The following is a 14,107-nucleotide window of genomic DNA, read 5'->3' as shown; positions in this document are numbered from 1 at the left end:
AGGGAGCCTCCTCGTAGAGATACCTCTGCTTGTGAGAATGTGCAGAGGATTGACAGGAGCAGCTTAGGACACACCGCAATCACAAGTTCCAGAATGAGTCATTGATTCAGCCTTTTGTGAATGTGTTCCATGTGAAAAGCAAAACCCAAAGACAATCATCAAGTCCCAGTCCAAGCTAATTCAGCCAACGCAGTGATTAGGTCTCCCAGAATTTGAGAGGTCCCAAGCATCTTTTATATTAGGTTTTCAGTCATTTTTTACTTATTTGTAAGTAAATGTGTAAGCCCCATTCCCTGGGGCAGAAGAGATGAGCCAGGGGCCTGCTGTGTGTGCAGTGAACAGCCATGGAATGAAAAGGAGGACCCTGCCCAAAATCCTTGCAATAGGCAATGGATGGCAGAAGGAAGTGCTGAACTATAATGGCTCAGTGTGCTGGGCAGAGGTGTTATCTAGCTGCAATCTCTCTTACAGAGTTCAGAACACACTCAGGGTGTATTCCTCTCACAGTTTTACTCTGCTTGCAGCACGGGCTGGTGGGCTCAGAGGTGATCTGCAAAATGGTGTAACATTTGCTTATCTATCAATTAAAATTCTACATAGTATTTTATAGTTATGATAATAACATTATCATTTTGGTAAACTCGAAACATTTTATTTGCCTGTCCATGGAGGTTTTGTTTATCCCTTGCTCATTTGCAGATGCCAGGACCCAGTCCTAAGGTAGTCCAGGTATTTTCTTTTTCTTTTAAAATTTTAATCAATGGTGTCTTGATTCAGGCACATTGATAAACAAAGCCTAATGTATGTCCAGGCAGGCTTTGTTCTTTTTTACTGGTTGTGGCTCCCATGTTTACATTTCTAGGCACTTCTAGAAGGTGTCTATGATTTATTTATAAAAGGTTTTTATTTTCTGTGACCATTTAGTGTGAGTTTCGTGGTTGTTTCTTTAATTGCTATAACTCAGTTTGGATTAATAACTACTTGCAAAGCAAACACAGCATTGTGGGAATGCAGCTGTTCTAGTTAAAGCACTGCCAACACCACACAGGGCTGTGTGCTGTGCTGCTGCATGGCCTCACTGGCTTATGCTGGCAGGATTTTGAGGTTCTCAAGTGCAGTGGAACTTGAGGTGAATGTGGTATTTCTCTGATTTGCCTTAGTTTGTCCAGTTAACTAGAGCTGCTGCAGCAGCTGCTGTGATCTAATCTGGCTGTGAACATAAGTTTGAGAATGATAGGAAAAGATAACCTGACCTAAAGTACATCAACAGTGTAAATTTACAAATATCCTCCTGCAGCCCTTCCTTTGGTTTGAGGAATGTTGTTTAGGTGACGTTGCCCTTCTTGCGGCACTGGAAAGCCACAACATCTGAGCAAAGCTTCACCAATGGGGAACAATAAACATTGTTAGCTGGGGTGACTCCTTCCAAGTGGAGGGTGTGCAGAACAGTGAGCTGGCTGCCAGCCACAGGGGCCTTGGTTTTAAGGAAGTTGGAACAATCTATCCCACCAGAGGTCTGGAGAACGTCAGTGTGATTGGGGACGGGATACTCACTTGTGGCCTCCTCACCCACAAGCTTCTGGCAGTGTGTCAGAAACAGGACAGGAGGAGGGAGCCAGGAGTAAAAGAGACTGTGTAGTATTGTAAAACCAAAAATATATCCAAGCTAGCCAGGGAAACAGGCTGGATCAGAGCAGGAACCTTGTGACGAGAAATCATAGAGCTGTGATGAGAAGAAGAAATGTGCAGAAGGAGTGATTTAGGGTTTTCTGCAGCTAGAAAAAGTGAGTCTGAGCTAGAAGAACTCAGGACAGTGGAAGAGCTGGGGATAGCACCCCTAAAAGCTGGTGTCTGTGCCAATGCTGGAAGCAGCATTCTTTTAGGACACTGCTGATTTTTTGTGGTGTAATGACAAAACTAATGGGGGACATAAGTCTTGGTTACAAGGGTTCATTAGATCGAAAAAGATCTGGTGAAACCATACTTCCTAAGATTGACCCAGAGGATCATTGATTTGTAGTAGCATTAACTACTGACAAAAATATAAACAAGAGTTTGGTTGATGTGTTTGATTTTAATAATGTAAATAGTAATAGAAAATTATTTGCAGCATTTACTGCTTTCAGTGTTGCAATGGAAAAGAATTTGCAATGCTGGAAATGCAATTATTGAAGGTGATTATAATTTTGGCTTCAGTTAAATAATTTTCATTCCAAGTATAACACTCTCCACTCCAATGAGATTATTTATAACTTATGTATTGCACTTGAATTAATTGGCATATGGTGCAAATTAACCCCTCTCAAAAACATGATTTATGTGCTTTGTTCTAACTGATCTATTAAATGCAGCTTTGTTTTATGTTGATTCTTGCCAATTTAGGCAAAGTGATTTGAATTTACACTGTCCTGGCTTCTCTTTACCTGATCACTGCCCTGCTTTTTATAATTTAACAACTGCAGTTACGTCAGGGTTATATGATAAAGCTTATTGAAAATATAATACCAATTTCTTAAAATCAGAGAAAAAAAGTATAATAATTTCATTCATCAGAATAATGAACTTGTTTCTGAGCCTGTTTATAGAATGGTCAATGTGCTGATTTTAAGCACTTAAAGAAGTAAGAGGTTGGTATTTCTGAATTAAGAAAGCTGGGACTTCTAAATAGAAATCAACTTCATACTGTTAAATAGGAAGAAATACATTAAAAAAGTCTTTTGTTCAATATGTTTAGGAATGCCTTAAAATATCCAGGATTTAAAACATTCATTTGTATTATAATAAAAGGATTAAATCAGAAAAGGTGCGTTATTAGTTTCCTCTGTTTTTCAGGTTAATGAAAAAAAGATTGAGGAAAAGACTGCATCCATATAAAGGAGGAAGGATTCCAACCTATTATTGTTATTATTATTAGAAAAACATGATTTAAATAGGCTAATCTTGTTTCTAAGTTACATTGAAGGCAATTGTGAGCTCCAGTAGTTCTGTGAATGAAAACATAACTAATGCAATGGGTGTGTACATTTGTGTGTTGCTAGCTACAGCAGGATGGGTCTCCTTATGTCTGTGTATCTCAGATAGAGATTAGATTTTTGTACTTGTCTTTAAAGCATCAAGATCAAGCAAGGGAAGGCAGCCATTTGACTTTCTCATTGTCACATTTTCCTAATTTAATTGGTGCTGGGTGTACCCAGGAAAGGGGTAAGGCTGGCAGCCATACTTCCTCCCTGAAAAGAAATGACTGTGGGTGAAATCAAGAGACCTAGAAGACTATGAATGGTAAAGAAAATTGAGCAAGATCTTTGATCCTTAAATGTAAAGACCTTTGATCTTTAAATTGCTGGGATACTTAATTATACCTCTTAGCCATGTTTCTACATTCTTCTCTGGTCATCTCCTGCTGGCCATATTAGCAGGGGGGTGGTGAGCTAAATGGGTCTGTGACCTGAACCAACAGAGATGTTTCTGCTTGTGCTGTGTGTACTGCCAAGGGATGGTTGCAGTAGGCATGTGACTCATATCTATTGAAGGACTCTGTGAAGCACTAAAGTCTCTAGCAAATCAGTGATATGTCATTGGTAGTTGTTTTCTTTCTTCTGTTTTTCTTGCAAAAGATGCTTTGAACCTCTAGCCAGTTCTGATCTTTCCTGTGACTTTACTTATAATTATTTGGATGCTGCTGCTCTCAGCACACTGCTAGGTTAGTCCTCCTGCTCCCCAGACGCAGGTGTTCTGCTTTTCCCCTGGTGTCATTTCAAAAGTGCTGCAATGGGAGAAAATATCTTTCTAAAGAAAACCAGGCACACAGTACAAGCTTTCCGTTTCCCAAAGTTGAACACTAAAGTTTTCGGTACATCAACCAATGTTTGCTTTGATTTCCTGTGTAATACCTTGGCCTGAAAGAGAAAAATCATGATAGAATCATAGAATGGCCTGAATTGGAAGGGACAGTTCTCTTGCTGGTTTTCCTTTTATTTTGTGTATAGGTAGCTGCAAAAAACTACTGCACTCATGTTTTAATATTTGAAATTTAAAAACATATCCCAGCAGTTAAGCATGCCTTTAACTTTAATGAGAGAAATGTGTTTAGAGAACTCAATATTGATTAGTAAAAAAACCTGTTTCCCTCACCAGCTAATCAGAGAAATTAGAGTATTTTCCTAGTAATTCCTGTGAAGCTCATCTGTAAGAGGAAATATCAGGGTTGGCCTCAGTTTCTCTCAATGCTATATGGGATTACTGTGAAGACAATCCCTTTCTCTTTTTTTGTTTAATTCCAGTGAGTGAGCATTAGTAAGCAAAGTAAGGAAAGCTTCAAACAAACCTAAGACAAAGAAGGATGCCTAGGAAAGGCCAGTAAGGCAGCCACACCTTTAAAGTAAGGGAACAAGGAAAGCTAACAGCCTCAAAGAGTGTTTGGAGAGTGGGACTCAAGCTCTCTATAGTCCACCAGCTGTCCCTCCCAATCTCTTGGTACCATCAGCTCTGGTGCCACATGAACTTTTCAGAATGCCAAAAGCCAAAAATTGTCATCTCTTTGCTGTATTTAATGTGAGGTAGGGTCCATTTTAAAGTCCTAGTGAGGTGGCCAAATCTAAACCTTCTGTGAATGGATACAGCTTTCAGAGGACTTAAGCACGCAGCGTAGGTGGGCTGTGTGTGACTGTGAGCTGAGTATGTGAACCTGGCAGGGGACTCTGTTGGTTCCAAGACTGCCTCTGTCACAGTCAGGGTGCTGCTGGCTGTGGGTAGCTGTTTCCAGTGGAGAAAAAGCTTGTCACACTTCCAGTGTGTCACACTACACCTCTGTGTTCATTGTGTTTTATCATTCAGGCTCAATTTTAGCCCGTGGCCTTTCCCACTGGCCACCAGTAATTCAGCCACCACCTCCCCTTCACAGGGCAGGCTGAGCAGCCTCTTGATTGCCTGGTTTCGTGCATCATCCCAGTGAGTGCCACTGACCAAAAGGACATTAGCAGTGTTGGCTGAGGTGTGTTGGAGATGGACGCGTTTAAACAGGGTGGTACCAGGTTGTTTGGTGCCTCTGATAGAATCAGAGGTAGAACAAAAACATGGGCTCCTTGTTTCTCACACCTCTGCCTCAATTAGCAGAGTGCATTTCCTTCTGCTTTCTCAAGCAGCTATGAGTGTTCCCTCTTGCACCACCTGACCGCCAGGTCACTGCAATTGCCACAACTTTAGCACTTGCATCCACTTCATAAGCACTGGGCAGCTGCTGTAGTGCTTGCAACACTCATGATGTCATTGCTGGGTTTAAGCCAGTGGTCTGTTTTATGATTAGAGGGTTGTTTTTTTTCACTGGAACAACTTCAAGACTTTTTCGTTGCTAGCTCCTGTTTATTCCTTGCACCACTGAAGTGTAGAACATGGAAAGAAAAGGAGTGAGGGGGAGAAATAGACTGGTCTGTGGCAGAGACTGGCAGCAGTGCCTGTCTTAAAAGTCCTTAGCAAAGCTCATCTAACAAAAGATCAAAAGCTCAAAAGCTTGCTGAGAATTTTTTATACTGGAAAACATGAAATGAGTATTTCTAAGTGAGAGGGCTGGGGGTTTCCTGCTCTTCTGCAGCCAATACAGACAGATCATGCCTGCCCCCCCACTGGCGTTTTCTATGGAGCCATGTGCATCCCAAGGGACAGAACAGAGCAGCTCCTAAACACAATAAACATTACTCTGTCTGCATTAGGTTTTACATTTCTTTGTTTTATTTCTTGTTTTGTTTGAAATGACCTGTACCACAGGAATACAACTTATTTAACAGGTTGTTATTTTTTAGGAGCAGATAATAGTTAAGTAGATACTGTTTATTTCACTGACTGTCTATGACTCCCTGCATCATTCTCACAGCCTCTGTCTCTGGCTTCTCCTCGTAACCCAGCCACAAGAACAACAGAGCAGCCTTTGGCTATACGACTGATTATAGTTTGTGGATACAAAGTGGAAGCTCTGTTTTCTTAGCTCCAATTGGTAATAAAAGCTCAACATGTTACATTCTAGGGTCTTTCTCAATTACTTGCCCCTCTAATAGCTGCTTACATGTTTCTGGTGAAGCATGTTTTATTTCATATATTTATAATAGTTTTTTAAAAAACGATGATATAGCTTACAAAGAGAAAAATAATGCCCCCTTAGCATGAGCAATACTGCAAGGTTCTGATTGTTGTGGGGACGTTTCTTGTAGCTTCACAGTTTTGCTGCGAGGTGTAATGCCCAAGTTTCCCCAGAAACCTAAATTCAGAGTGGTAATTTACCTTTTAATTGATCCCCATGAAATTTGTTTTGCATTACAGGTCAGACACTGCTGTTCCCAGAGAAGAGTGTACCCAAAACAGAAGAGTTGGTCACTTGGGAAGAACTGCCTTTTGTAGTAGCTGACAGGTATGTGGTTTCTGTTATCCACACATGCAAATCAGGGGCTGGAGCTGCTTTCACCATAGTTGCTGGTGTGGGTTTATTCACTGTCACTGATACACTTACCTCAACTGCTTCTCATTTCTTTGAGTCACAGAGCCCGTTTGTGTCCCAAGGCTCAAGCTCCATCATCTTTTGCCCCATGAAGGACAGCTGTATGACACTGACTCTGTGAATCCCATATTACAAATGAGCAGCATAAAGAGCACTGACCCAAAACCCATTTCCTAGTTCATGTCTCACCTTCCACATCCCCAGACCTTTTTGTAAGAGACTGTGAGCATTCAAAGACCTAAGCTGTTGCTGAAGCTTCATTTCCTACTTCAAAGTGCATTGGGGGGGACTACACTATGTTACACTCCTCTGCAATCCCAGCTCATTGTGTAGCTGGAAATGTTCCTCAGCTATGTCAATATGATGACTAGTGATGCACAGCAGATCAGAATAACTGGAAGAGATGACTGTGATTCCTGCACTTGTTTGAAGGGCTCAAGAGATCTGACCTGCTTCCCAATTTAGGATGGTAGAAGCCTTTTAGGGGTTAAATCTAGACAGGTGTTTGTGTCTCAGTTCCTGGGGTAGAGTTTGCATTCCTTGGTTAGAGAGTTTAATATATCCTAAATACTGTCTGGTTCACTTCCTATCCTATTTCAGAAGAAATGCAAACATTTCCCTGCATATTATCCTCAAGCAATGGAGAATTTTTGGATGGGCTCCAACGTTATGCAGCTTTAATGGAGAAAGTTGTTCCTGGAAAAAAATATATTTGGTATCTTCATGGTGCTGTGCCAAGGCAGGAATTGCCCCCATCACATAGCCCTATTCTGAATAGCCAGCGGTCTCTGTGAGCTAGAAACTAACTCAGCAGCTCTCCATAATCATGTTTTGTAGATAGTTTCCTGTTACGGAGAGCAAGCCTGAGTTCAAATACAACAAACCTAGAAGAGCCTTTTGGGGTTGTTTTTGGGTAGTTGGGTAGTTTTGGGGGTTTTTTTTGGTGGGGACGTGGGGACTGGGTGTGTTGGTGTGTGAATAAGTGGCCTTTCTGGCAGGACCCAACAGAGCAAGAGTTGCTTCTTAGGATCTTTTCAACTCATTTTGGGACAGTTACCTTTGCACAGCAGGTTGGGACACAATGTGCTGGGGCTGAGCTGGGTGGGACTTGGCAGCATTGCAGCAGTGGTCAGGTAAGTCAAACTTACAGGTGATAGCGCAACCCAGCACATCTGCGAAAGCCAGAAGGAGTTCCCAGAGTGCAGCTCTGTAATGGTGCCATGCATTTCAGTTTGGTCCCTCAGTCACAGATGGGTACAGGGATCATGAGTGCAACCAAAAGCCTCTCATTTTCTCCCTAGCTGCCTCTGGGAGGGAGCTGGGGAGAGAAGCACAAGTATCTGCTCAAAGCACAAGACCACTGTGTAATTGCTACTGCTGTGAGCACAGGAGTCCCAGTTCCCATGTGTCTTCTGCCCCTTAGGTCTCTGGTGGTTTACTAATATGCCTGAAGCAAGACAATTCCTTTATCAAGTGATTACAAAATGAGTGACTGTGTAGCACAGGAAGAACTCAAAGGAGATGGAACAGAACTAACTTAAGTACAAGATGTGGGCTGGCTATGAGAGCTGAGAGGTCACCATGCCAGCACCTCTGTGTCTGAGCCTGCCAGGACAGGGTTCTGCAGTACCAACAGCCCTGCTAGGATTCATTCTGCTCCAGCAGAAAACAAGCACCCAGTGTCTCTGATCACACACCTTAACCCTGGTTTGGAAGACTTCCTCCTGAGGGCAAGTTAATCCTCTGACACACAACCTTTCTCCTGGGGAAGCCAGGAAGGGGTGGAAGCTTGAGGAGAACAGAGGCAATAGAGTTAGTGGTGTCTCAAGTGTATATCAGAGGTTTTTTCTCACCTCTAGTGCCATGCTGCTGACCACAAAAAAAGACAATACACTCAGGTTTTGCCAGCAGGATGGCTTAAAACTAAGTGACCTAGAAAATAAAGTTTCAGAGGACACCAACAGTTTTGTCAGTCACCTACATTCCCCTCTGGCTACTGGAAATGCAGCAGTTATGGCTTAGGAAGCAGATCTAAACCTGATGCTGGAGACAGCAGGAATGTGGTTACATAAGAGGTGTAAATAAATATTTCCCACCACCTCAAGGTCAGGTATTTGCTTTCTGATCAGCGAGAGAACATCTTACCAGCCCCAGGTATAATCTATGCTAGCTCTTTTCCTGCTGTTGAAAATAATGGGATGAAGCAGGGGAAGACAGTATTTGGAATATCAGGGGTTTCATGCCATCCTCTAATTTATTTCCCTAGGCTGCCACAAGAAAGCAATCTCTCAGGCTCTAGAGCTTCCTCCTCTGAAAAGCAGTGCCCTTGATTCCTAACTAGAATCTGGCAAGCCTAAAGTCTCTGTGGAGCCAAAGAGCTCTAATGAAGTCTAGGAAAGATCTGGTTTGGGGTGTATTTATACTTGGGCAGTAACCATGCAGACAAAGCCTTGTGTTCTCTGCCACAAGGAACAGGTGGGGAATGGCACTCAGCTGAGCTGAAGAGGCAGGTGTGATACACTATGGGGTGAAAAGTGTGGAAGAATTGTAGTTAGCACCACATAGGAGAGGATGCAGAGATTATCAAGTCAACCCAGCACTGAAGCATAACATCAGGCTCTTTTGCCATTTGGGGAAGACTTGCATTTTCTCAGGGATATACATCCTACCTCTTCAGGGGCCTGCGGGGATTGTACATGGGAGGGACTAGCCAGGCGTAATGACACACTGTACAAGGTCGCAGAATATCTTACACACTTAGGAGCATCTTTCCCAGTAAGAAGTGGGGCCTGTATGTACAAGTGTTAGAGGAGTTTGGGATGCAGCCTTTTTGTTCAGGAGAGGTCCAGCAGCATTGTTCTCCAAAGGAGCATCTACTCTATGGTAAGAGGCAGAAAGGTGACAAAAAGAAGGACTGTGGCTGCTTCCCTTTCTAACTGACCCCTTATAACACCAGCAGATAAAGTTTATATTGACTCTATTCTTCCTCTCTTCCTGCTTCTGTCCCCACTCCCCCTTCACAACGGGTAGAGGGAGCTGGGGAGCAGGCAGCCTGGACAGCGCTGAGAGCATCACTGATCAGAGGGGCTGAGCCTCGATGATGCCTCAACAAGTGCAAGAGCATAATCTGGTATTTCCCACAGAGAAAACAACGAAAAAAAGAGAAACAGGTGACTGATTAAAAGTTTCCCCCCTCCTGTACACGAGATTCTGCAGTCACGCCGACAGATAGACATTAAATAATTCTTCCATAATAAATGATTGGAGATAAAAGCCGGCGTTGGCTGCTGCTTCTGTTTGGATTGCTCCGTTGTCTGCATCTTTGTTTCTAGTTTGTTCCCCGGCCACGGTCGGCTGGTGCTGGGGCTGTCAGACCTTTGCCTCTAGCATTTCTAGGAAGAGTTTATGCATGGGAACCTTGCCCTGCAGTTTGATGCTGTAGAAGTGCTGCACAGCTTTAGCGGCCGTCTGCCGCAGGAGAGGCAAGGTCAGGAGCAGCTTGCCTGCTCGCCGGGGCTCCTCATTGCGCTGACTCAGCTCGTAGTCCTGCAGGGCTTCGTGGAGAAGGTCCTGGAGTTTCTGCACTGCATCCATGTCCTCTATGTGCATGGAGTCTGTTGTGAGGGAGAAACGACAGCAAACAGACAAGTCAGACATGAGAAAGGAAATCCTTTATGGTTCTGAAGCTAAGGATATTTTCTTTCCCTCTTATCTGTTGTTGTGGGTTTTTTGGGGGTTATTTTTGTTCCCCCCCACGCCCACCCAGGGCAGGAAGTGAGGGGTGTTTGGTTTGTTTCCTAAGCACAAAAAACCAGCTTGCTGTCAAGTGTGGTGCTGCTGCATGAAGTTTAGCAGCAGCCCAGTGTGCTAGCCCTAGCAGTGCAGGGACAGTGAGGCTACCAGGGTAGGTGGGTGACACAGCCCTGTGTGCTGCCCGCTTTGCCAGCCACCCCAATGCAATGCAGGGGTCAGGCAGGGGCCTTTGTGATTCGCACTTTCACTTGCCCTCCACGCTCCTTATGGGGAGAGTCACCCTGCAAGGGGCAGCAGCTGCTGCGCTGCCGCTTGGGAGTAATCTCATTAAGAATAATTAACGCTGCTATAGCGCTTCATCTGTCTAAACTGCCTAATTGCCGTGCAGCTGCTAAGGGTGTCAGCAAGACAGAAAAGCCCCGGTAGGTCACAACCAGTGTGCCCAGGGGTGTTGCCAGACCCACCTTTGTGCATATGCCCCTGTTTTCAGAGACTGCCAGCAGCTGCTTAAGGAGCTTCCTGCTGAAATAAAGGAAACCCACGCCTCCCGCAAGGCCTCTTCCCTTAGGCTGCCAGTTAGATTTCTATGAGCTATTGGAGGGGCTAGCAGGGTTGGCAAGGCTCCTTGATGTGTCTGTGAAGCGAAGGTGGCTAGCTGGTAAGGACCCAGTCCAGGGTTGAGATAGGGAACTGTGTTGAACACAGACTGCTAAACTTGTGGGTAAGTTGTGGTGTCAGAGGGCAGCACCGAAGAGCAGAGAAGCAGAACATCACCAAAGGTTTTCTCCTTTTTCATCTTGCTGATACGTGCTTCTTTCTTACAACCATGACAGAGCTGGAGATACTGATGCCTTGTCTTCATTGTTCAGAGACTTTTAATCAATACTGAACCTATTGATAAAGATTCCTGCCACAAGGCAACAAATCCAGAAGCAACGGCAGAGACAGTATGGCAAGCACACATGCACACATGTAGCTGCACCGCTTGCCATCACAGCCTGGGTTTTGCAATGTGGCAGTGCTCTGGCTCAGCCTACACATAAACAGAAATGTGAGGACTTGGGTTCCCCAGAGTGACAGCAGTGAAGGGGAGGAAAGCTGACTGAACTGCCAAAAATCTCTCTAGAAACGTGTCATCTTTACGGAGAGCACAACACAAATTAGAGACTGTGAGTTTTGTACGATACTTTTATGGTAAAAATGCTATTTATGATACATGATTTAGAAAGTATTACAACAGTTGGGAAAATATTATGTCTAGCAAGAAAGCTGTTAAAGAAGCTGTTTAGAAGGAATGCACTAATTAAGAAGGTATTAAAGGGCAATATTCTCAAGAAGCCCACTGAAGAATGATTCTTGTTACATTTACACTTTTTATCCAAGAGACCAGGGAAAGAAGCTCAGAAGAGGACTGCTAGGTCATTACAGTGACCTGAGCTAGACACAGAGGTTGATTCTGAAAAGAAGAGAGGAAGAAGCATGGTGCCAAGTCAGTCTGGCAACTTCTCCCAGCCAAGTAGTACCTCTGAACAATTTCCATACACAATCCAAGAGAAGTGAGTGGGATCCATTTCCTGCCAAGTTGCAGAGGTCATTTTGAAGACTGGAAGTATGAAAAGCTGGAATGTCCTCTATCCTTTCTGTTTAATGTCCTTCTGACTAGGGGCACGAAGGGGAGAAGTAATCACAGCCTGTCAGAGTTTGCAGATCCCAGCGGGTGCTAGAATTACCGTGCAATGAGCCATGCTTCAGGGATAAGTGGGTGCTCTGCTGTACACTAGACAGAATCCCAAAACTGCCCTTCTGCCAGCTGGCTTCTGTAAGGTGACAAGAATTAACAGCACTAAATAACTAAGTGTATACAGTGAGAGAAACTGGGGAAATAAAGATCAAAGCCTGCCGCACCCCCACCACACTCTGCTGAAAGAAGCTCAAAATTGACAGCTGACTGCAAAAAATAAAACAACATTGCAGGATTAATTTCCTTGCAATCCATCAGTGAACTGGTGTCGATGGCATTGATAAACTGTTAATTACGAAATCAATAGCTATGAATTTTTACGGCTATCAGAGCATTGAGGTGGGGGCAGGCTGCCTGACCATGTCCCTGAGGGTCAGCTCGCCTAAAAACTGGTCTTCACACCAGGAGCCCTTCTCCAGCACTGCTGGCATGGGGTACACAGCAGGTGTGAGAATGGGTGATGTCCACTGCTTCCTCACCTAATTCTGTTCTTGCAGCGTCTGACAAGAACGGGAACCTCACAGGACCCATTAGTACAGAATTTTCTATGCATCCCTTTTCCAGATCCAGACATTGCTCCATCTTAGGATTAAAATGCATTGCAAAAAAAGAAGGGGAAATAAATTTTGTCCATGCTGGGATGTCCTAAAATGAATGTGTGCTGCATGCTAACCTAGAGGGCTCTGATCAACTTAAGCTGATCAATTTTTCTTCCTAAGGAAAGAGGACCTAGGAATGCTTAAAAATGGGCTGCTGACTCTGAAGGGTAACAAATTAGGTCTACAGCACCTCTGTTCTGTCAAGAAAATGGGTGATCATGTTGTTTAGGACTTGCCTGCTGCTCTGGGAATTAGGAATTCATCCCTCAGCTCTCTAAAATGCACTTACTAAAGACAGAGATCCCTTGAGTTATCTTTGCCAATCCCAGCAGGTGTGTTGTTGGTGTTTCACACCAGGGACTCAGAGATCAGCTTCTACTACTGTCTACTTCTACTGTCAGCTTCTCTAGTAAAGAGTGAGTGAGCTCCCACTTCTATTTTCATTTGTTTGAATTCCTAGAGCCAAAGAGTCAGTATACACAGGGCTACATAAGTCCCTAGAACTTGGGTTGCATAAGCAATTACACCTGGAATTTATCTATATGGGAGGGAAGGCAGAAAGCAGGTTTAGGCAGCACAGGTGTTAATCCAGGTGTTCATCTTTACGCCCTATCTGTGATCCAAGGGAGTTGAAACCTGGCCCAAACTGCTTCCCTCTCATTTTGGGAATCAGCTATTTGCATGCAAGCACACACATGCAGGCTCTTTAAGTTTAGCTCTGTCAAAAATATACTAAGAAAAATAACTGGCATTAAAAGAATGTGAAGATTCAATGTTAGATTACAATAGAAAAATACACCTGCCCTATTCCAGCTTCCTTACCACTGTGTCGTGAGAAGCTTTAATTACATGAAAAAAAAATCCCATGCTTTACTTTCATATGTTTCAATACAAATAACAAAGCAGGACTTTTGTGGATTATGCTCCAACATAGCTACACTTCTAGTTGCACTAGGGGAAACCAGTGAAGTCAGAGTGCTTTTTCCATCCAGCTGAGACCATGCTTTGGCATGTGACTCCTGATCCTTACCTTGGTATCTTTACTCCACAGCACTGGAAATGGCATCTGATGAATGCTGGTTGTTCTGTTCTGTCTTTGTTCAGTTTTACTCCTGTGGAGACTGTCTCATAAGGTGTACTCTGGGTTTAGTCCCGAAAGCACAGTGAGCAACAACAGCAGAAAGTGCTTCTGTTGCACTGTGAAGAACTTGACAGCAGTGTCCACAGCATGGGCCAGGTAAATGTCCCAGTGTGGCACTTCTGTCACAGCTGCTACCTCAGCGCTTCAGCCTTTCTGAGGAGCCCTTCTCCCTGTTTAATCCTGTGACCCTCCTGGGATGGCAGGTTCTTTAACAAGTTGATTACATCACCCATAGCCACCACTGCACAGAGAGGCTAGCCTTGGCCATCTGCCCATCCTGCTTCAGTGACAAAGTGAAGGCAGCAATTAAAACTAAAAAAGCAATATATGAGGAATTGTAAAATGGAACAAAGTTATGAAGCGCAGAAAATGGTAAGGGAAATAAAGGA

At 43.8% G+C, this 14,107-nt stretch overlaps 1 protein-coding gene and 1 long non-coding RNA gene across 4 annotated transcripts in view; one reads left to right on the top strand and one right to left on the bottom strand.

Moving 5' to 3' along the window:
• Positions 1–14,107, top strand: part of LOC134551426 (uncharacterized) — a 164,806-nt gene that overhangs the window by 107,298 nt on the left and 43,401 nt on the right. For both annotated transcript variants that reach the window (XR_010080567.1, XR_010080568.1), the window contains one exon: positions 6,310–6,397. This is a non-coding gene — a long non-coding RNA (uncharacterized LOC134551426). The remainder of the gene's footprint in view (positions 1–6,309; positions 6,398–14,107) is intronic.
• ESRRB (estrogen related receptor beta) overlaps positions 9,843–14,107 on the bottom strand; it is a 124,850-nt gene continuing 120,585 nt past the window's right edge. For both annotated transcript variants that reach the window (XM_063399046.1, XM_063399045.1), the window contains exon 7: positions 9,843–10,098. In XM_063399046.1, the coding sequence (XP_063255116.1) occupies positions 9,854–10,098 (245 nt within the window). In that variant the 3' untranslated portion in view covers positions 9,843–9,853. The remainder of the gene's footprint in view (positions 10,099–14,107) is intronic.

Source organism: Prinia subflava, chromosome 5 (genome assembly GCF_021018805.1).
Source record: "Prinia subflava isolate CZ2003 ecotype Zambia chromosome 5, Cam_Psub_1.2, whole genome shotgun sequence".
Lineage (NCBI taxonomy): Eukaryota > Metazoa > Chordata > Aves > Passeriformes > Cisticolidae > Prinia > Prinia subflava.
The sequence above is the reverse complement of the archived record's forward strand: the minus strand, read 5'-3'. Positions and strand labels throughout refer to the sequence as shown.